Genomic DNA, 22,852 nt, shown 5'->3' with positions numbered 1-22,852 from the left:
GTGATGGTGGTTGTATCAGTGGTGGTGGTAGGTGTTTCAGTGGTGGTTGTATCAGTGGTGGTGGTAGGTGTTTCAGTGGTGGTTGTATCGGTGGTGGTGTTGAGTGTTTCAGTGGTGGTTGTATCGGTGGTGGTGGTGGGTGTTTCAGTGGTGGTTGTATCAGTGGTGGTGGTGGGTGTTTCAGTGGTGGTTGTATCCGTGGTAGTGGTGGGTGTTTCAGTGGTGGTGGTGGGTGTTTCAGTGGTGGTGGTGGTGGTTGTATCGGTGGTGGTGGTGGTGGGTGTTTCAGTGGTGGTTGTATCAGTGGTGGTGGTGGGTGTTTCAGTGGTGGTGATGGTGGTTGTATCGGTGGTGGTGGTGGGTGTTTCAGTGGTGGTGATGGTGGTTGTATCGGTGGTGGTGGTTGTATCGGTGGTGGTGGTGGGTGTTTCAGTGGTGGTGATGGTGGTTGTATCGGTGCTGGTGGTGGGTGTTTCAATGGTGGTGGTGGTAGCAATGGTCACAGGGTGAAATACCATTGTGGTGCCTGTATTTCTCAGGGTGGTTCCGGGTCTTATCTCCTGTGCAGACATTGACGCGCAGCCCATTGCTTTAAATGTGTTAACAGATCCATCTGATGGAGAAATTCAGCCTGGGGTTAGGGATGAGTAGCTCTGGGTCCTTTTGCACCCCCTCTCCTCCGTCCCCACCAGCCAACGGTTCCTCCTCTGCCTCTCCTTCCCACCCACCTGGGATCTCCCTGGTGCAGCTGCAGCTGCACCAGGCCACAGCAGGGCTGGCACCTGCCACCCTCTTGCCTCCCCCGTTCCCCACAGGAGCCTGGCACTGGGGTTGGGAACAGAGCTGTGGCTGGGGCAGCTCCGTCCCCAGCACGGCACCACTAGGGAACAGGCTGGCTCTCCCTGTTGCCAGCGGCCCCCATTCAATTCTGACCATCTGGCAGAATTAAAACTACAGTAAAGAATAAAATTGTCAGACACATGGATTAACTTAATTTGGTGGGGGAAAGTCAACATGGTTTCTGTAAAGGGAAATCCTGCCTTACTAATCTGCTAGAGTTCTTTGACAGGGTCAACGAACATGTGGCGAAAGGGGACCCACTGGATCTAGTGTACTTAGATTTCCAGAAAGCCTTTGATAAGGTCCCCCATCAAAGGCTCCTAAGTAAAATAAATTGTCATGGGATAAGAGGGAAGGTCCTTTCATGAATTGAGAACTGGTTAGAAGTCAAGAAACAAAGGGTAGGAATAAATGGTCAGTTTTCAAAGTGGAGAGAGGTAATTAGTAGGGTCCTCTAAGGGTCTGTTCTGGGATCAATACTATTCCACTTATTTATACATTATCTAGAGAAAGGGGTAAACAATGAGGTGGCAACACTTGCAGATAATACCAAACTGCTCAAGATAGTTAAGATAGAAGCAGTCTGTGAAGACCTTCAAAAAGATCTCACCAAACTGAGTGCTTGGGCAACAAAATGGCAAATTAAATTTAATGTTGATAAATGTAAAGTAACGCACATTGGAAAAAATCATCCTGGCTACATATACAATGTGATGGGGACTAATTAGCTCCAACTGCACAAGAGAGAGATCTTCAAGTCACTATGCATAGTGCTCTGAAAATATCCACTCAATGTGCAGCAGCAGTCAAAAAAGCAAGTAGAATTTTAGGAATCATTAAAAAAGAGATAGAGAATAACTTATTGCCTTATATAAACCTATGGTACATCCACATCTTGAACACTGAGTACAGATGTGGTCACCTCATCTCAAAAATATATATTGGCACTAGAAAAGATTCACAAAAGGGCAATAAAAATGATGAGGAATCTGGAAAGGGTCTCACATGAAGCGAGATTAAAAAGACTGACACTTTTCAGCTTAGAAAAGAAGAGGCTAAGGGAAGATATAATAGAGGTCTATAAAATCATCACCGATATGAAAAATGTGAATACGGAAAAGTTATTTACTCATTCTCACAATATAAGAACTAGGGGGGACAACTAATGAAATTAATAGGAAGCAGGTTTAAAACAAACCAAAGGAAGTTTTTCTTCACTCAGGGCATAGTCAACCTGTGGAACTCCTTGCCAGGGGACATGGTGAAAGTTAGAACTTTAACAGCGTTCAAAAAGAGCTAGATATTTTTATGGAGGCTAGGTCCATCAATGGCTATTAGCCAGGTTGAGTAGGGTTGGTGTCCCCAGCCTCTGTGTGCCAGAAGCTGGGAATGGGAACAGGGGAGGTATCACATGATGACTCCCTATTCTGTTCATTCCCTCTGGGGGTATGTCTACACTACCCTCCTAGTTCGAACTAGGAGGGTAATGTATGCATACCGCACTTGCTAATGAAGCCCGGGATTTGAATTTCCCGGGCTTCATTAGCATAAGCGGGGAGCCGCCATTTTTAAATCCCCGCTGCTTCGAACCCCGTGTAGCGCGGCTACACGGGGCTCGAACTAGGTAGTTCGGACTAGGGTGCCTATTCCGAACTACCGGTACACCTCGTTTCACGAGGAGTAACGGTAGTTCGGAATAGGACCCTAGTCCGAACTACCTAGTTCGAGCCCCGTGTAGCCGCGCTACACGGGGTTCGAAGCAGCGGGGATTTAAAAATGGCGGCTCCCCGCTTATGCTAATGAAGCCTGGGAAATTCAAATCCCGGGCTTCATTAGCAAGTGCGGTATGCATACATTACCCCGCTAGTTCGAACTAGCGGGGTAGTGTAGACATACCCTGGGGCACCTGGCATTGGCGACTGTGGGCAGACAGAACAATGGGCTGGATGGGCCTTTTGTCTGACCCAGTCTGACCGTCTTTATGTTCTTATGTTCCGGCAGCCCCTGATTCCCTCTGTTTTATTTTATAACCACCCCAGAGTGCCGGGAGCCCTGGGCAAACACTGAAAGCAGGAGATGCCTCACGGAGCAACAGCATCTTAGCTCCACCTTAGACATCAAGGGGGAGGAGACTAGTGGTTAGAGCAGTGGGAGGTGGGAGCCAGGAGTCCTGGGTTCTTTCCCCAGCTCTGCATCCCTGACATCACAACCCTCCCCCTGGCAAGTACCCTGCTGACATCACACCTGGAGCAGGGTGGCATCGCTGGGCCGGGGGTGCTGGGTTGGGAGGGAAACATCCCAATTCCTCTCTCCTTCTCTTTGGACAAAAACCTTCTTGGAGGCCCCACCCACCCAGGGTTCGGCACAAACTCCGGGTCCCACCAGCTCTCTGGGGAGCTCTGGGGGCAGGATATTCCTGGGGAATCCCCCATTCTGTGACCAGCTGGCAGAATTTACCGTGGTTCAGCTCGCCAGTGTAATCCAGGCAATAGATCTCCTTCCCTGTGCAGGGGGTAATTTCGCTGTTGCAGGTATCGGAGTTCAGAGCAAAGCAGGTTGGGCACTGCTGCCCGTTCGGGGTGGTGTTCGGGGTCACTGAGAACAAAGACAGAGAGACGGTTACCGGGTGGGTGAAACCTCGTCCCAACTGAGCGATGGGCCCTGCCTCGCCAAGCATGTGCAGACCCCTCCCTGCAGCCGGGGGCATTTCTCCGTCTGTCTGGGACACAACAGTCGGCGACGGCCACACTGGCTCAGTTCTGGATCCCGGCGAGTGTGAAGGGGGAGCTGGTAGGTGCCGGGAAGATTAGATATGAGCCTGTCCCAACGGCTGCTCCGTCCTTCATGTGCAGCTCCCACCCGTCTGATGGCAAACAGACCCTGACTATTCTACCCCACCCAGAGACCTGCCAGCTACAGGGATTTCACTGGTGACAGAAATGACAGGGGAGGAAATGGAGTTTGGGACAATAAAGAGGAGAAACAGGAACAAATACAATTGTTCTGGGGCTTTTCCACGTGAACAGTCCGATTGTACCAGGGATATGGGGTGTGCAGAGTGGCTGGGGTGTGATTCTGTCCAGTGCCGGTCCCATATCCTAGCTGTCCATGTGGACCCTGCTGACCATTGGGAGCCCTTTATTCCTGTGCTTTGAGCTAATCTCCTTCTGAAGTGCTCCTCCCGCCGACCCATGTGAATCGGCAGAAGAGCTAGAGTCACACCTAGCTCACACCCTCTAATTGTTCGTGTGGCCATGCCCTGAAATAGGGACAATACAAATAGACCCACAACGTACCTTGAGGTATGTCTGAGTTACACAAATCTGTGTTGCATTGTGTGACATTGATCCTCACGTACTCGTCCTTCCCCACGGTGAAAGAGAAGGGGCCTTTTATGTCATTCTTATATCCGCTGAGACATTGCTTGGAGAAGTACGTCTGCTTTATCTCACCTTTGTCACATACAGAAAAGCAAAACAGAAAATGGGAGGCTGGGAGGGACCCTCGGGCAGGGCAGGGAGGGGATTTTACCTCCTTGTGCAGCTGCTGGGATCCCGTGTCTGATTCTGGGGCCAGAATTCAGGAAGGTGAAGTGCTACCAAGGCCTAAACTGCCCCCCAGATTGCATCGCCCAGGCTGAGGTTAGAGGGTGTGTGTGGGGAGAGTCGGGGCAGTGAGGGGCTAGGGTCACAGCTCAGCTCACAACCACATTAATCTCAGGGAAGGCGCAGCTTGCGTTTGGGTGGGAGTCTGTGACGGTGCTGGGAAAGTGTCCTGAGTGCGCGCAGAGGCAGGCGGGCGGGTGGGCGTGGCGGGGAATGAATAGGGAGGCAGGTCGGCAGACAGGTGACTGGATAATGAACGCCCACGGCACAGCTGGTGAGGTGCTACCATCATTCTTACAGGGCACATGGAAGGGGCCATTCAATCTTGTACATTCAATGGAAGGATGAGTAAAACTGGGGCTTTCTCAAAGGACACACTGCGGGAACTGAAGGGAACTGGTGGAATCCACTGGCCTGCGGTGCTGGGGAGTTGAGCAGGGAGAAGGTTTGTTTGGCATCTCCGAGTCCAAGGGGAAAACGATCTTGACTTGACATGCTAAGAACAGGCAAAAATCATGTGAGGAAGAGCCCAGCCCTGAGCAGGTGACCCAGGGCGTCAGACGGGCTTTGGGGGGCAGCCGGCAGGGCACAAGGGATCCCCTCCCCAGTCTCCTTTTCCAGACCACCCAGAAAGTGCATTTCTTCCCGGAGCAGCTTCACTAGCTGCTGCGCAGCTGGCCTGGGTGAGGTTGAAAGCCCAATGGATGAAATCCCATCAGTAGCACCCAGGGGGTGAAATTGGTCCCCTGAAGTCAATGGGAGCTTTGCAGCTGACCAGTGGGTCCAGGCCTCCAGACTGCCCGGCCTGCCTGGCCTGCGTCAGAGACTGGAACAGTGCCGGAATCGACCCAGCGTCGTGCCCAGCCGGAGTGTGCTGTGCCGGGTGCCGGGGCTGCGAGAGGGGCGGTGTTGGGGCTGGCTCTGGTGATGAGGGAGGGGACAGAGGCCGGGTAAGATGTGCCTGGGGTGAAGACAATGTCACCTACCCAGAGAAATGTCTTCTGCCACGGAGATGCAGCCGCCCGTCACCGGGTCGTCTTGGCAGGTCCCTTCAATCAAATCGCAGGCCTTCGTTGGGCCCAAGCACACGTTGCATGTCAGGGTCCCCGCTGGAGGAAGAAGAGCGAATGTTTTCTTCCTACTGGGGTAACAGTGTCAGCTCTGACACGTCCCTGAGCCCGAGTCTCCCCCTGCTCCAAACAAGCCAAGAGGAGAATGGGCCCGGTTGTCTCCGGGTTTCTCTGCAATGGCTCGATTTCAATGACAGGCCGGCAGCAGTAGCCGGTCCATGGGGTGTTGGGCTCAGGAAAGGTCCTGGACAACTGGGAAAAGGCAGACGTGGAGCCCATCTATTAAAAAGGGAAAGAGCAGGACTCAGGGGCCGACAGACCCGTCATCTGGGCAGCTTCACCTCAGTCCTCATGGAATCCACTTGGAAACACTTGCAAGAGGGGAAAGTCATCAGGAACAGCCAACGTGGATTCCCCAAGGGCAAGTCCTGCCTGACCTGCCTGGTTGCCTTCTATGCTGCGGTAACTGGCTCTGGAACCATGGGGAAGTGACTGTTCCCCTTTGTTCGGATCTGGGGAGGCCACATCTAGAGTATTGTGTCCAGTTCTGGGCCCCCCCACTACAGAAACAATGTGGATGCATTGGAGAGGGTGCAGTGGAGAGCAAATAAAATGATTCGGGGGCTGGAGCACATGCCCTGCGAGGAGAGGCTGAGGGATTTGGGTTTGTTCAGTCAGCGGAAGAGCAGAGTGAGGGGGGATTTGAGAGCAGCCTGCAGCTCCCTGAAGGGGGGTTCCAAAGAGGCTGGAGAGAGGCTGTTCTCATGGGAGGCAGGTGGCAGAACAAGGAGCAATGGGCTCAAATGGCAGTAGGGGAGGTCTAGGTTGGAGATTAGGAAAAATGATTTCCGTAGGCCGGTGGGGAAGCGCTGGGCTGGGTTCCCTAGGGAGGGGGTGGAATCTCCATCCCTAGGGGTGTTTCGGTCCCTGGCTGGGATGATTGAGTTGGGGCTGGTCTTACTTTTTTTGGTGGCTGCCAGACCTAGGAGTCTGTGGTTCTCCCCACATGCTGGGGTTGCCCCCATCCCACTTCCCAGGGTATCCCATTCTCCCCCCATGTCCGGGGCACCGTGTGCCCCCAGCTCACCCTTCAATCCCCGTCACTGGTCTTTGGATCTGAGACACCAACCACTCGGGGTGCAGCGTGTTAACCTCCAGGGGGCGCTGGGCAGAGCGGGGCTGGGGGGCGGGTGTGATGGGCTGGAAGGTGCCAACGGCTCCACCATTCGGTGCGTTGAGCTCCACATGGGGCGGGACAGTGGAAAGTGCGGCTGGGCCAGCCCAATGCCACTGGCTCTGTGTGTCCCCAACTTCCCTCTTCCTTTTCTCTGGGGCAGAAATAGGGGGGTGCCGGGGAGGGGAGGGCGGCCAGGCTGCCTGGGCTGCCGGTCGGCCAGCAGAGGGGTCTGACAAGCAGGTTTGGGGGTCAGAAGCCAGTTGCCTTGGCCCAGAGCCTTGTGGGAGTTGCTCCCCAAAGGGCAGGCTCTGATGGACTGGCTCCGAGAGTCACACCCCAATTACAGGGCCTTGAGCCTCCAAGATGTGAAGGGGGTTTAGGGTAAAGACACTTCCCCGTGGGTGCACTCAGCCGTTCCCAGTCTGGGGGGGGAAGGAAAGAGGGAATTGCCAGGGAAACTAAACAAAAGAAAAGGCCCCCTAGGGTGGATGTGGCTGGACCAAGGGGGAACTTTCCCCTCGGCTTGGCCACCCTGGCTTTGGAGGTGAGCCCCTCGAGGAGGGAAACCCCCTTCCACTGGGGCAGGTGGCATCTGCTCCGCTGACCCTGCTCCAGCGCTGTGGCCAAGTCACTACCGCAACCGTCATGTGGACAGGCCCTTGTGCACCCAGAGCCAGTCCCTGCACCCTGCACACGCTGGAAGGGCCCTTGTCGAGGGGCATGAGGGGTCCAAGTCCAGGAGGGTTAAGTGGCTGCAGCTGCGGACGACTCACCTTGGATACCGGCTGTAGCTAGGAAAGCAGGGAGGAGGCAGAGGAGCCAGGAAACCCCCATGGTGCTGGGAGGAGGCCGGGCCTGGGCTGGGAGCTGAACGGAGCCTTCTCACGGCTGGCGCAGCGAGCTCTGCCGGAGGGGAGCAGGAGAGAGTCAAGAAGGAAAGGTGACTGGAAAGGGAATTCCAGCCAAGATTCGGGTAGGGGGCAGGAGGAAGCACCAGGAAACAGATCTGTGCAAATATCAATTACTGGTTCCCTGGCAGCTCTAAAAAATGTTGACAACAATATTCTTGTTTGATCCAATTTCTCGTCAAACCGAAATACCAAAAAAATATGGTTTGGTGCATTTTCAAGTACGTAAACAAAATCTAAAATTGGTTTAACTATAATTCTTGCAGTCAACACAGAAAAGTAAAATCACCATGAAACTGGGGGGAAAAATCAAAATGTCTTATTCAGAAAATGTCACATTTTTTCGAGATTATTTTTCGATTTTTTTTTATTGTGGGGGTGGGCGGCAGCTAAAATAATGTCGCAAAATTGAGACCAGTTTACACAATGTTTGAGTTTCTCCAAACCTGCATTTTTTACTGGAGAAAAGTTTTGGTTGGAGAATTTCTCCCTGCTCTATTATGCCACACACATTCCCAGAAAAAACAAAACGGGGATTTTGTGGTGCAGCCCTGAGTTGCGCTATTTTTTAGTTTCACTCCTGCTCTCTCCTGCATTGTTTCTTGTATTTGTTTCATTCACACCAGCAAAGACCTTAGATCTCACTAATCCTGCAAGAGAGACATATTCCCTCAAGCTACTTTTTAAAAAATAGTTTGTCTAATATATCATCCATATGCACAGAAGTCAGACATAATTTTTATCACTCAAAATACGAAATAAATCTTGCTTTAACCATGTAAAAAGTCATTTCACTGCTCTTATACCACACCCCAAATCTCTTCCTATCCCCTCCCTAAATTCTAGTATATAGATCTTAAGGCTGTCTCTACACTACAAAAAAAGAGTCGGAAAAAGATACGCAAATTACAAACTGCAATTTGTGTACCTCTTTCCGTTTTTCTTATGGAAGAAGCTTTTCCGAAAATTGGCACATCTACACGATGCCACATTGCAGGAAAACTGCCTCTTTCTTCCTTATACAACCAGGTTTACAGGGATGGTGAAAGAATGCATCTGCTTTTCTGAAAAGAGCTGCAGCATAGACATAGCCTTATTTAGGAAAACACTTGCTCTCTCTTGCTGACATTTTTGACAAGCTGCAGTCATGTGCTTTGCCCCGTGGCCCCACAGTCTCTTCTTCTTGCCCACCCAGCCACCCCCACAGCAAAGCACCTTTTCCTGCTCCCACGACTGTAGCAGCAAGGCCAGGTACCAGCAGGATTCCAGTCCACCTGCAGGGCTGTGCCCTGGACCGGTTTTCCCCTCCCCCATCCGCGTTGGCTCCAGGTCTGTAATATCACTTCTGAGATGGGGCGACCGGCACTGCCCACCCCAGGGCCAGAGCATCCTGCTGGTCTAGAGAGGGCACCACAGTATTTCCATGTAGTTCTCCATCCCCTCTGGCAGCCGAAAGTCCTCCTTGGCTTTTCTCTTTTGCAGCAGAGACCCGAGGTGAGCACGGCTCCTCCTCCGGGGACACTCAGTTGAGTTAGAACTGGCCGAGTCTTGGGTGCCTCAAACTCACCATGCCCCACCGCGCATTACCTTGTATTTATCTGAACTGATCTGCCATCCCGTTGCCCACAAGCCCACCCTGACCAGGTCTCTCTGGAGTTCCCGACTCACCTCGGTGTCTGTCACCTCTGCAGATTTCACCACCTCACCCGGGAGCCAGCTCTTATCAACTGATAAATACCCTTGTAGAAGCCCTGCCCTTCCGTGGGTGTCACAAGCTCAGCTCTGGTTTCCACCATGGGCACCCAGCCAGCTATTTGCCAGAAACATGGAATGGCGCCGGTGAAGGGTGAACGGGTAATTAGCACCGCCCTGTGAGCCTGGTGACTCAGCTGGGAAGGGATGGATGCTGGATGTATCCCACTGCAAAACAGGGAGTTGGGCGCGTGGCTCAGGGTTGGGGAATCCAGCCAGCCTGGCCTGGGCAGGTGGGGAGTCACCAGAATGATAACGTGAGTGAGGGAGGAAAGGAAAGAGGGGTCACAGAGACCCACCGAAGGGCTGAAAACACCACACAGCCCCCTCAACCCGCCTTTGGGGTGCCTCTACACCCTGCACTGCTGAGCAGCCCTGGTAGAGAATTGGAGTAACCCTGGCTGGGTTACAGGGACTCATCCCAGCTCCTGGGTGAACAGTCCCATTGGACCAGAACCCCAGATCAATCCGTCCCACTCTGCATAAAGTTCACACAGAGCAAGCTCATAACATGCTCCCCCCTTATCCCTGATTCAGAGAAGTGCCCAGCTCTTGTCCCCCTCAAGGAACAATTACTTACACTGGGTTTATTAACCAACAAAAGTGGTTGTATTAGGTACTAAAGTTTCTATTTAAATGGTTGCAAGTGGTAACAGACAGATCAAAGTAAGTTACTAAGCAAAATAAAACAAATTGGCCAGGTAAGAGTCAAACCCTCAGAAACTTGTCACATGCAAATTGGTCTCCTAACATTTGTCCTGATCATGTTGTCTCACAAACTGGGAAGCCTCCCAATTTGGGCCTGATCCTCCCCCGTTCATTCTTGGATGTTTCCCGCAAGCAGGTTGGGTGCTAATCTGGGGTGTCTGGGCATCTGGCGGCCACCCCCATTGACCAGTTTCCCACCTAGAGAAAGATTTTGCCCCAGGCAGGATCCCTTTGTGCTCAGCTCAACCTTTGTCCCATTTCCAGGGGAACGTCCAAGCCCCACAAGGGCCTCCGGAAGCAGGTGCCTGGCCCCATGTCCCAGCAGGTCCCAGCCCAGTTCAGGCTCACAGGGGAAGTGAGACTGTGCACAGAGCAGTGTCCCCAGATACCGGCTGCTGTCTCCCTTTTGTAGCACTACTGGCCCCGCTTCGCAGAGTTAGGTCAGTACACGCAGTGTGTGTTCCATATTGCTAATGTCAAACATGGGAATGCTACAGGCAGCCAGATAGAATATCCATGTTCTGGATAAGAGAGTATGTTACATGACTCATTTTGCATAAAGCCTCCCTGAGTTAGGCATATTCATATTCAGAAGCCTCTTTTCATAAAGTCTAGAGGAGGCGGGACCCCTCCCCCAGTGAGATCACAGCTAGACAGCTGGGCCATGTCCAACATTTTTGTTGCGCTCTGTTTACACATCCACCCAGGGTCATTATCCTGTGATGCCATTCACAGGTGTGTTTACGAAGTTTTAGGTCTCTGTCGCCCGTGTGCCAGAAAACATTTTGGGTGCAGCCTTGCCCCAGAAGACACGTAGTGTAGAGTTCCTGGCATTTAGCCACTGATGCCATGAAATGTTGTTCCTCAGTGTCCCCTGTCACACAGCATTCTGCTTCTCACAGCCTGTGATGCGCTTGCTGCTATGCCCGCGTCTAAGCCTATTTTAGCTTAGGAGCTCTTGTCCCTGCCCCTCACATGTGCAGATGCTTTCTCCAAACCTCATGGGTCTCCCACAGTATCCTGGGGTTTCCCATCGGCTCAGTCCCTTTGGTGGGACCCGTGTGTGTTGTGGAAAGAGTCACAAAGTCACCAGCGAGTTTGTGACAGGGCGGCAGTTCCCCGGATGGCTGCCGTACCCCACTTCTGGATCAGCCATGTGGCTTTCCAGTGTTTATTGCCCCAGCCAGGCCTTTGTGCTCAGTGCGTGCAGGTAGCGACGGGTTCCCTTTCCTCCAGGGAAGGTTTCCGCATCACGTTTGTCGCGTGGCTGGGGCGGGGGGAAGGATTGGCCATAGAGCTGCACCCCTGCCGACCCCCAGGGCTGCACCCACACGAAGGACTGACCCAACCCCTGGCTGATTCTCTGGGATCCTTGCTCCCTGGTTGGGATATTGTCAGCCCCTCCCCTGGTGATTTATTGGCCTGTTCACAGACACGGGCCGTTTTGGTATGAGCTTCATCCACCATCTCAGGTGGACAGCGGGAGCTTGTGACAAACAGTCACAGTCTGGAGAGGAATTAAAGAGCCGCTCTCGGATTCCTCAACCCCCTCTGTGGCTTCGCCTTCCCCTCCTTGGGCTTCAGCCCCAGTTCCCTCCGTACTGCTCACAGCCCTGGGGACAGATGAAGCCGCATCACTGATAAAGTGTCACGTTGTGTGACACAGCAACTATCAGCTCGGTTTGGGTCAGCTCCTTCCCACCTGGGCCACAGCCAAAGAAGCAGGAGTCTTAGGGCCTCCAGCCAATCCCAGCTCTGCCGTGTCCCTGGCAGAACGTTCTTCTCATTACTCAGGTGCCCCGTTGACAGAAATCTCGGCCCCCGTGTCCCTCACCCTGGAGTTCTACAGAAGAGTGGCCAGGCTTGGTCAGAGCAAAGCTCCATCCAGCCAGTGTCCCGGCTGCCCTGTGGCCAATGCCAGGTGCCTCAGAGGGGGCAAACAGAACAGGTTCCCAGCCGTGTGTTCAGGCAGCAGGCAGATGCTCCTTGCTTGGCTGTGCAGTGACCTGCCCCAACCCAGTGTGGGAAGCGGCTGCTCTCTGGGGACCCCCGTGCTCTGGGAAGCAGCATTTTCATGAGTTACCTGCTGCTGGTTCCACTCAGCCCTGGGCATTTGCTCCCCCTGCTCATTGGGACCCGGTGACAGCCCGTCTGGGCTCCTCTGGCTGTGAAGGGGCTGGAAACGGGAGTGAATTGGGGAAGGAGAAGCCCCAGCCTCCCCCCCACCCTCCTTCCCAGGGTACCACAGGGCCTTTACCTCCCACCCAACTGACACCCCCTGCCTGTGATTTACCCCTGCCACGGGTGGGATTGTTCAAACTGATCAGCAGAGGTAGCAAGAGATTCTGCTCCTTCCCCCTGTCTGTTCCACAAACACTGTTTCACAAGGGCTGTAGCCACATTCAGGAGCTGTTCCTGAAGAACCCGCTTACAGGTCCCTTCATCGCCTGCCAGGCCTGTCCCTGACTCACTCATCTACCAGATCTGCCAGCTGGCTCTAAGCCCTTCGCTTCCAGCTTCGAGAGGGTGCCCTGGAGATTCCCGGTGTCATCTGAGACTGCTAAAACCAAACCCTTATATTGACCATCGTCTGCAGCTTCCCTCCCAGGCAACTTCTCAGGGAACTGCCAGAGCTCTCCTGGCAAATTCGGCCATTGGCGTCACCACATTCAGCTCCTTGGGAATTCAAGGGATGGAGCCCAGATGTTTCACCATGGCTGCAGATTCCTCATAAGCTGGGGAGAAATGCTCCCTTGTGTGGATTTGTGGGGAGCTGGATCCTGCTGTGTTGGGCTGTTGCCTCTTCCAGGCCCAGGCAGCCAGTTCAGGCTTTTGAGCTGCCCTCTGGGCCCCCAATTCTTTCTTTCTTTCTTTCTTTCTTTCTTTCTTTCTTTCTTTCTTTCTTTCTTTCTTTCTTTCTTTCTTTCTTTCTTTCTTTCTTTCTTTCTTTCTTTCTTTCAGTGTCAGGGTTGTTTCCTGAGCAGCTTTCTGGGCTTCCTCCTTGGCTGCCAAGTCTTTCTCCCGCGGTGCTAAGACTTGCTCACGCAAAGCTTTTCCCCTGCAATTTGTGCTCCACTCTCTGACTTTCTAAATCCCCTCTCTTTGCTGGGTCCATTCTCCCTCTCTGCAGCGGGGGCCCTGCAGCATTCTGGGAATGTTCCACGCACGCAGACGGATCACCCACATTCAGGAGACTGCAACTTTCAAAATGGCGTCTCTCAGGATCTAGTTTGCATGAAGCATCTTCCAACTATATATATTCTAGCCAAAGTCTGGCTGTGCCCCATGGGCCCTGCACTATTTAGGTGGTTATTATGTGCCTCAGAGGCTCGCTGGGACCCTCCACACTGCCCCGTGTGTTGTGCTAGAGGTCAGGGTTACAGCTTATTGAGCCATTTTAATCACTGGCAAAGTCAAGGATTGGGGAGACCTCTACATAATTCTGGGCTTCCTTTTACTGGAATTAGGTAGTTCTGCGGTGCAAGGAGGTTGGGGGAAGCTGGGGAGATTGGGGGAACCCTCAGTTCCTACCCAGAGATCCTAGGCAGTGGCAAATGCTCAGATTTTCCCTCTAGTCCCAAGACAGCAGCCTTTCCTCTGGGCCACTTACCCAAATGCTCCCCTAGAATCTTCTCTCTAACACCTGAATGAATCTTTCCTCTCTCAGCAACATACTTCTCCTCTATCCTTCCCTTTTCTCCATCCCCCTTCCTTACCTGCAGGATGGCTTTCAGTGGCTGCAGGTGTCTGATTAACCTGTTCCTTCAGGCCAGCAATTAACCAGCCCCAGGGGTCTGCCTGCCTTAATTACGGGGAGCAGACTCTGGGAGTTTATTCAGGGAATAGAAAACTATTTATCCCGCACCTTGCATGCCTGCCCTCTGTTAGAGTGCAGCAGCCAGCTGGTCTGCGTCTGTCACAATATTCATATCCATAAGCCAATTTCCATAAAGCATAAGAGGGATAGCCCATGACAGGGGACATTCCCTGTGCTGCTCTTTGGCCCTGATCTTTCTAGGGTGCTGAGCTGTGACCTTGCCCACTTCCCAATGCCACATGGAGCAGGTAGGGCCTGGCCCTGGAGAGCTCCTGAGATGGAGGGAAGGAGAGCAAGAGACACACAAAGATGAATAATGCTAATGGTCTGTTAATTCTGTGCCTGGTCTTTCATTGTTGTTCCTAATGGGCTGGAAATAGAGTTTTCCCACCATGAATACACAATAAACCTTCAGTCCTTATTCCTCATTTCAGAGGCAGAAATGAATCTGAAATCCTCATGCAAACAAAGAGAATATACACATTCAGGGAGTTACAAGCTTTCCAGACATAGGTTACATACAAAGCTTTGCATAAAACCCAATCAAGTTAGGCATATTCATAAGCATATTTTTTATAAAGAATACTAGGAGACGTACTGGCATTGCTCAGGACTTTAACTGAAGTATTTTGGAGAGGGGAAATAAATGAAAAATATTCATGCTGAGAGTGAAAGTTTGGAGGTGTGATGGACAGGAGACATGTTGTCTTTTGGGGGGGCATCCCAGCATTCAGTGACTAAAGGGTTAAACTCAGGTAACTAGGAGGTATTGGCAAGGAGCCAGAAGAGCACATGGTGAAAGGTGTTGAGATCTAAATTGAAGGAACCCAGCTTGCTGTTTTCCTTTGTGTGAGTTTAAACCAGGAACTGAGGGGGAGGAGGGACAGATATATTGAACTGAGTAGGAATACCATGCCTATAAAAAATTCCCTGTGTAAAAATGGACTGGACCTTGAAGTAGGTTATGTGCGTAGATAGGGAATGTTTATTTAGATGTGATCAGATTATTTTCTTTGTTTTGTTGTTTGATTAAACTTCTCTATGCTGAGCCCATGTGCACCCCACCCCCATTGTAACTTTAAAGCTGAGTCCCAGGGATACAATCCTCCGTGTTTAATCTGTTCCCTTCTCAGTTGCTTTATAACACCTAGCAACCTGATATGCTTTACCAAGCATATCCTTTTGTTTTGTTAATAAAATCACTTTGCTAAGGCAGTGATTTCATTCTTGTGTCCTGGAAGGTAATGGGGGGGTGGGGGTCTGTGTGTGCCTGCCTAAGAGAGATCAGCTATCAGTGATTACATCTTATTTTCTTTTATTCAAGCTCTCTTGTGGTAAGAAAGCTTGGGGTACCCCTCTGGAAGAAGTTCCTGAGAACTTTCTTTCTGGGTACAAGAAGAAAGGGTTTGTTTGTTTGTGTTTGTTGATGGCAGTTACTTCCCCCGGGCAGGGAATCTGTGACCTTGGGGAGCTTTTAACCCTATAGAGACAAGGTATTTTAAGGTCACTTGGGGACTCCCACATTCTGCACTCAGAGTTCCAGAGTGAGAAACGGCTCTGACAGGGAGGGCCAGGAAAGGCAGGGATGTGTGGCTTAGAGCAGAGTGTTCAGAGGTAGAGAGCGGCTCAAGGAAGTAGGTGAGTGATTCAGGGCAGGAGGAGGAAGATGTGGGGGCTCAGAGTAGAGGGCGAGGGTGCAGAGGGCCGGGGCAGAGCTCAGATGTAGAAAGCTCCCCAAATTGTCCCCACGGCCTACAGGCCGTCACGGGGGACAAGGACCCAGAGGCTGCTGCCCCCTCCAGTAGCTCCCCCCCTTGCATCTGTTTGCACTCAGCACCCACCTAGGGCCCTGGCTCTAGCCTGTGTTTCCAGCACATGCAGCTGGCAGGGATATTCCCCAGGCCTTGTCAGGAAAGCAGGAGCCAGGATGGACCAGGCTGTATTGCCAGGACTCCGCCCCTCTGCTGATTTACACCAGTGACCCTCCAGCCCCAGTACCTGCTTGCCCCCATCCATGCCCAGTGCACTGGGATGGCGGGGGCTTCCATCTGCTGGTTCTGGCTCCTCCCCAGCTCCCATCCCCCTCCTCACCCACTAACTACACCCTGGTCCCTTGCTGGATTCACACAGCCCCCAGCATGAGGTCAGGGTGCTCACAGACTGGCAGTAAAGGAGAAGCTACCCCGCTTTTAATTGTTTTGTATTTAAAAAAAAATCCGCTTATGAATGTCTTCCCTTGCAATATTGCTCGAATAAACTGCCTCCTTCCACCCAGGTAGTGCGGCTTTTCAAGCATTCCTTCGGGATGCTGCAATGAAGGGGGGTCGCTCAAGGACCCGTTCACTGCATCGGGGGGGACCGAGCACAGATGTTACCGGGGAAAGCAAAGGAAAGGCCCAACTCCAGCCAGCCCCCAAAAATCCCATCTCAGGCCCTGGAAGATGCAACCTGCCTGCAATGAATCGGCATGTTAGGTGAACGTTGGTGCGAGGGCCTGCCGGTATGGGCTGGTCCCACGCCCTCACCAGTTCCACCGAGCTAACTGCTCTACTGCTGCTGCCCGCAGGTGGGAGCTGCCCCAGGCCAAGGCACACACCTCCAGCCTCTGCAACAGGCTCCCTCCCACCCCCCTGTAAGGCCAGGCACGGCTCTCTGCTGCCACCGGGTGGCTTTCTGCTGCCACAGGCCTTCCCAGCTTCTGCAGGGGCAGGGAACAGAGTGATCCAGGGAGCCCCCACTGCTCCTCTGTGACTGCTGGAAGGAGGCTCAGCCTCAGCTCTGGGAGTCTCTAGCAGTATTGGGGATGGGATGCTGAATTCTGTCCCCAGCTGTTGCACGGCAGTGGGGTCTAATTATTAGAGTAGGTGGAGCTGGAGGCCAGGACTCTGGGGGTCTCTCCCCAAGTGCTGCTTCCCCCATCCTTCACCATATACCTGCAGCCATGCCTGGCACCCCTCTCCTCTCCACCTCCCGGTTCCATTCTGGGCCAGAGGCCCAGCCCCCACCTCACCTGGTTCTGGTCCAGCCAGTTGGTGACCTCACTGCACTTAGCCAGGACCTTCTGGGTGACAGCTTGTCCCTCAGCTTCTCGTCCTCGGCCGTGCTCTTCATGTTGAGGGCCAGCGACTCCAGCGAGTTCTTGACCACGACCTTCTCCCGCTGCACCTCGTCCTCCGCCTTGTACTGCTCCGCCTCCTGCACCATGTGCTGCCTGGTGGGGAAGAGCTCATCACGGGGGCCCTGGATGCCTGGAATCTCCTGTTGGCTCAATGAGGGGGTCTAGTGGATGTGAGGGACTGGGAGCCATGACTCCTGGGTTCTCTCCCAGGCTATGGGGTCTCATGGTTAGAGCAGGGCTGGAGGCCAGACACCTGGATTCTTACCCTTATTGATGGTGATTTTGTTCTCCTTGCCTGTGCTCTTGTCCATGGCCGAGACACTGAGGATGCCATTGGCATCAATGTCAAAGGTCGCCTCGATCTGGGGCACACCACAGGGAGCAGGCAGGATGCATGTCAGCTCAAACTTGTCCAGCAGGTTGTTGTCTTTGGACATAGCAAGTTCACCCTAGAAGACCTGCAGGGGAAGCCAGGAGTTAGGAGGGAACCATTCACACCAGCCTGTGGATGGGCCTGGGGTCCCTTGGCCCTCTCATGGATTCGATCCAGAGGTCTTGTTGGGCCTGTCACCTGATTTGCTGATCCATTCTCTTAGCCTACCAACCAGCCCTCTGGGGCGACCCCCACCCTGCCCTGCTGGACCAGAAGCTCTGTTGTTCTACAGCTAAGGCACAGAGTTGGAATAACAGCCCCCCCAGCAGAGCAACACAGATGCTGAGCCAGCTCAGCTCCACTCTGAGGCCTTGACAGCACCCAGGGACACAACATCCTGTAGGGAATAATTCTGGACACCCTGAATGCAGGTGAAAACAAGCAGAGGGTTTATTGCACACAGCTGGTGGAGTGTCCCTCAGGGGTTAACCTGGTGAACACTGGTTAATCAAAACATGACAATAGATTATATAGGCAGCAGATGGGCGGACAAGTAATTTAATAGGTTCTGGCGGCAAGACGGAGTGAGCACATAAGCCAATAAACTACAAAGGTTACACAGCATCTCTGCCCATCACCAATTAAACATCTTATCAGTAATACAGGTAGTTATTCCTAACAAGCTAAATAAGCCAACATAAACAAAACAGACATATTAATGGCAACTTTATCTGCTGAAATTATGATGCGTCTACGGAAGGGTGATACTGCCTCGCGTTGGCATGTTCCTTGGATTCCGGGCTTAGTATCTAGGATTAAAGGAGACAGTGAGAACAACTTCTGTGAAGTTTGTTTTGGTACTAGACAGGATCTTATCGGAGTGAGGCCCTCTTCGAATGTGGTTGCCAAGGCGATCAGGGTCATGTTAACTACTTGTGCTGTGTTCCCAGGCCTGTCTCAAATTTAGGATTTGAATAAGGGTTCTTAGCAAAATACCATGGACTGCCTCAGTTTACCCCTACAGTCTAAAAGGGACCCAAAACCCCGAATAAATCCCTCCGACACAGTGTGATGCTATTGCGTTGTGACATGAATGCACAGATCATTTTTGCAACCTCTGCTCTATGTTTGCACCAAAATTTGTACAAAGGGGGCCAGGTACGACATCTATGAAAAGCTGATGTTTCTCAAATGGCTCTGTTCATGCTTCTCCTATGCAAGTACCAATTTTGTATTTGAAGTGATGAGCATCAGCTCTGTACTTGTATTTCACATGTTTGCTTTGGGAAGACATCAGCGGGTGGAAGGGTTGCTAGCCAGGTGACCAGCGGCACTTGACTGACAATGCACCTTGAGTGGTGCCGATTCACATCTGAGCAGCTTTGCTGGGAATGTTCAGACCAGCATGGGAGCCATGGCTGCTACCTAAAAAGGACTGGTCCTGCCTGGTCAGGTGACTTGCTCATGTTACAGGCTCCATCTTGGGACAAACTTTCTCACAATGAGAACAATGGAACAAAATACAGGACTATGTAGCACTTTAAAGACTAACAAGATGGTTTATTAGATGATGAGCTTTCGTGGGCCAGACCCACTTCCTCAGATCAAATAATGGGAGAAAATAGTCACAACCATATATACCAAAGGATACAATTTAAAAAAAATGAACACACATGAAAAGGACAAATCACATTACAGAACAGAAGGGGAATGTGGGGGGGGGGGGAAGGAAGGTGAATGCCAGTGAGTTAATGATATTAGAGGTGGGGAAGGGGAAATGTCTGTGAGTTAATAGTATTAGAGGTGATAATTGGGGAAGCTATCTTTGTAATGGGTAAGATAGTTGGAATTTCTTACCCATTACAAAGATAGCTTCCCCAATTATCACCTCTAATACTATTAACTCACAGACATCTACCCTTCCCCACCTCTAATATCATTAACTCACTGGCATTCACCTTCCTCCCCCCCCCCCCCGCATCCCCCTTCTGTTCTGTAATGTGATTTGTCCTTTTCATGTGTGTTCATTTTTTTTAAATTGTATCCTTTGGTATATATGGTTGTGACTATTTTCTCCCATTATTTGATCTGAGGAAGTGGGTCTGGCCCACGAAAGCTCATCACCTAATAAACCATCTTGTTAGTCTTTAAAGTGCTACATAGTCCTGTATTTTGTTTCAGCTACACCAGACTAACACGGCTACATCTCTATCACTATTCTACATGAGAACAATGGGATTCCCTCCATGTGGGCAAGGGTATAAGGAGGGCACTGAGGGCTCCTCCATTTTATCTTCAATCCTGTCTTCACTCTGGCCAATCACCTCTGAAGGGTCTCTGCTTTAGAAGGACTGATGGCTCATCCTCACAGAGGACATAGTCCAGAAGCTTAATCTAAGACAACAGATTCTGCCATCTCTGCTGCAAGCCTGCACCAAGCATGTTGCAATGGGGGCGTGTAATTTGATTCTGTTAAGAATTTTAATTCTCATGGTTTCCTTCTGTCCTTTTATTAATGAACCTTTCGATTTAAGTTTCTAAAGGATTTTGGGGTGAGGACCAAACTTCTGCAGCAGGGCTTATTTAGAGAGTTCTATCCTAGCCGCCCTGGAAGAGAGGGTGGACAGGTCCCCATCCCTTCACAGGACACCAAGTACCAGGCCAAGTTCCAGAAGCTGATGGACTGGGCTGGCCACAGTGCAGCTCAGCCCCGCCAAGGGAGGCTGCCAGGAGAGGTTCCTGTGGGTGAGGGGATTCCTGTACTGGGAATGGGCTCCTCCAAGGGAAGCAGAGTTGTAGGGGGGTCTGGCGGCAGCTGGGGGTTCCCCAAAAGTACTGCCGCAGGCTGCAGCACCTGGCCAATGATGTCCCATTCTCAGGACACCAGGGGATCCAGTGTACCAGGCAGAGGCTGCTCCAAAACTTTTACTGGCTTGGAGTCTATGATGCTGCCCAGCAGTACTGCCAGTCCTGCAACTCCTGCCAAAGGGTGGGGAAGGCCTGGGACAAGGAGAATTTGGTGCTGGCCATACATAGGCAAGGGGGGTGGGGGACAGGGCAGGGAGATGATCCCCTGGTGGCTCTGTTCCCTGGGATCGGACCTGGCTCCTTGCTGAAATCTGTTTTTCTCACCCCTTTGGGGCTCTAGGAGTTCCTGGTCCTGTCTTTCGGCCTCTAGAGGGCGCCAGCCACCTTCCAGTGCCTTGTGGACCTGCTACTGCAGGGGATGGAGAGTCTGGCCAGCACCAATATTTGTGTGTTTAGCCAGACCTGGGAGGACCACGTGTGAGGTGGAAAGTAGCTCAGTAGAAATACTTTGTTACACTGCTCACGTCCGTTTTTTCGGTATTTGTACTTTACTCAAGTCATTTATTTTTGTGATACTTCGAATTTTATCCAAGTAGGTTTTGTAGAAAATATTGTATTTTGTACTCCACCACCATTTCTAGATGTCCATGCTACTCTTTACTTCTGGATACTTGAGTACAATTAAGATGCGATACTTTCGTACTTTTATTCATGGGCTGTGTCTACACTGGGCCACTTATTCCGGAAAATCAGCCGCTTTTCCAGAATAAGCCGCGAGCTGTCTACACTGACCCTTGAATTTCCGGAAAAGCAACGATGCTCTACTGTACAGGCCCTCACACCCACGGCCTCACCAGTTCCACCAAGCTAACTGCTCTACTGCTGCTGCCCGCAGGTGGGAGCTGCCCCAGGCCTAAGCACACACCTCCAGCCTCTGCAACAGGCTCCCTCCCACCCCCTGGGTTCCAACCTCATGTAAGGCCAGGAATGGCTCTCTGCTGCCACCCGGTGGGAGAGGCACCCAGGTGCGGGCACAGGCCTTCCCAGCTGCTGCGGGGGCAGGGAACAGAGTGATCCGGGGAGCCCCCACTGCTCCTCTCTCACTCCAGGGGGGAGACTCAGCCCCAGCTCTGAGACTCTCTAGCAGTATTGAGGAGGGGACCCTGAATTCTTTCCCCAGCTGTTGCAGGGCAGTGGGGTCTAGTGGTTACAGTAAGTGGAGCAGGAGGCCAGGACTTCCGGAGTCTCTCCCCAAGTTCTCGTTCCCCCATCCCTTACCATTTACCTCCAGCCATGCCTGACACCTCACTCCTCCCTGGCCCCCAGTTCCATTCTGGGCCCAGAGGCCCAGCACCCCCCCCCCCCACCTGGTTCTGGTTCAGCCAGTTGATGACTTTATTGTACTTGTCCAGGATCTTCTGCTTGTCCTCAGGTGACAGCTTGTCCCTCAGCTTCTCGTCCTCGGCCGTGCTCTTCATGTTGAAGGCCAGCAACTCCAGCGAGTTCTTGGTCGCGATCTTCTCCCGCTGCACCTCGTCCTCCACCTTGTACTGCTCCACCTCCTGCACCATGTGCTGCCTGGTGGGGAAGAGCTCATCATGGGGCCCCTGGATGCCTGGAATCTCCTGTTGGCTCAATGAGGGGGTCTAGTGGATGTGAGGGACTGGGAGCCATGACTCCTGGGTTCCCTCCCAGGCTATGGGGTCTATTGGTTAGAGCAGGTTTGGGGGCTGGATGCCTGGGTTCTTACCCTTGTGATTTTGTTCTCCTTCCCCATGCTCTTGTCCATGGCTGAGATTCTGAGGGTGCCGTGGGCATCAATGTCGAAGGTCACCTCAATCTGGGGCACCCCGCGGGGGGCGGGTGGGATGCCTGTCAGCTCAAACATGCCCAGCAGGTTGCTGTCTTTGGACATGGCGCGCTCACCCTCGAAGACCTGTATAGGGAGCCAGCAGTTAGGACGGAACCAGTCAAACCCGGCTGTAGGTGGGTAGGGGGTCCCTTGACCTTCTCTTGGAGTCAATCTAGAGATCTTATGGGGCCTGTCACCTGATTTGCTGATCCAGCCTTTTAGCCCACCAACCGGTCCTCTGGGGCAACCCCCCATCCTGTTCTGGACCAGAAGCTCTGTTGTCCTACAGCTAATGCACAGAGTTGGCATAACAAACCCCCTCCCCAGCAGAGCAACACAGATGCTGAGCGAGCTCAGCTCAGCTCTGAGGCCTTGACAGCACCCAGGGACACAACATCCAATAAGGACCAAAACCCCGAATAAATCCCTCCGACTCAGTGTGACACTATTGGGTTGTGATGTGAATGCACAGATCATTTTTGCAACCTTTGTTTTCTGTTTGCACCAAAATTTGTTCAAGGGGGGGGGCAGGTCTATGAAAAGCTGATGATTCTCAGATGGCTCTGTGCTTGCTTTTCCCATGCAGGTATCAATCTGAAGTGATGAGCATCAGCTCTGTACTTGTATTTCCCATGTTTGCTTCAGGGAGACATCAGCGGGTGGAAGGTTGCTAGCCAGGTGACCAGCGGCACTTGACTGACAATGCACCTTGAGTGGTGCCGATTCACATCTGAGCAGCTTTGCTGGGAATGTTCAGACCAGCATGGGAGCCATGGCTGCTACCTAAAAAGGACTGGTCCTACCTGGTCAGGTGACTTGCCCAT

At 52.3% G+C, this 22,852-nt stretch overlaps 1 protein-coding gene and 1 pseudogene across 1 annotated transcript; both read right to left on the bottom strand.

The window, feature by feature from the left end:
• Positions 1–236: 236 nt before the first annotated feature.
• On the bottom strand, positions 237–9,356 carry LOC112546959 (phospholipase A2 inhibitor and Ly6/PLAUR domain-containing protein-like; the record flags this gene model as incomplete). The annotated part of the gene is made up of 6 exons (XM_075908199.1): positions 9,269–9,356; positions 7,466–7,595; positions 5,432–5,554; positions 4,137–4,292; positions 3,298–3,435; positions 237–613 (listed from the first exon to the last, which is right to left on the bottom strand). Coding segments are annotated over exons 2-6 (855 nt in total), but the record flags the coding sequence as incomplete, so codon positions are not given.
• Positions 7,575–22,852, bottom strand: LOC142819674 (heat shock 70 kDa protein 1-like; annotated as a pseudogene).

Source organism: Pelodiscus sinensis, chromosome 24 (assembly GCF_049634645.1).
Source record: "Pelodiscus sinensis isolate JC-2024 chromosome 24, ASM4963464v1, whole genome shotgun sequence".
Taxonomy (NCBI): Eukaryota; Metazoa; Chordata; order Testudines; family Trionychidae; genus Pelodiscus; species Pelodiscus sinensis.
Note: the sequence above shows the minus strand (reverse complement) of the source record. Positions and strands in the feature narration are given on the sequence as shown.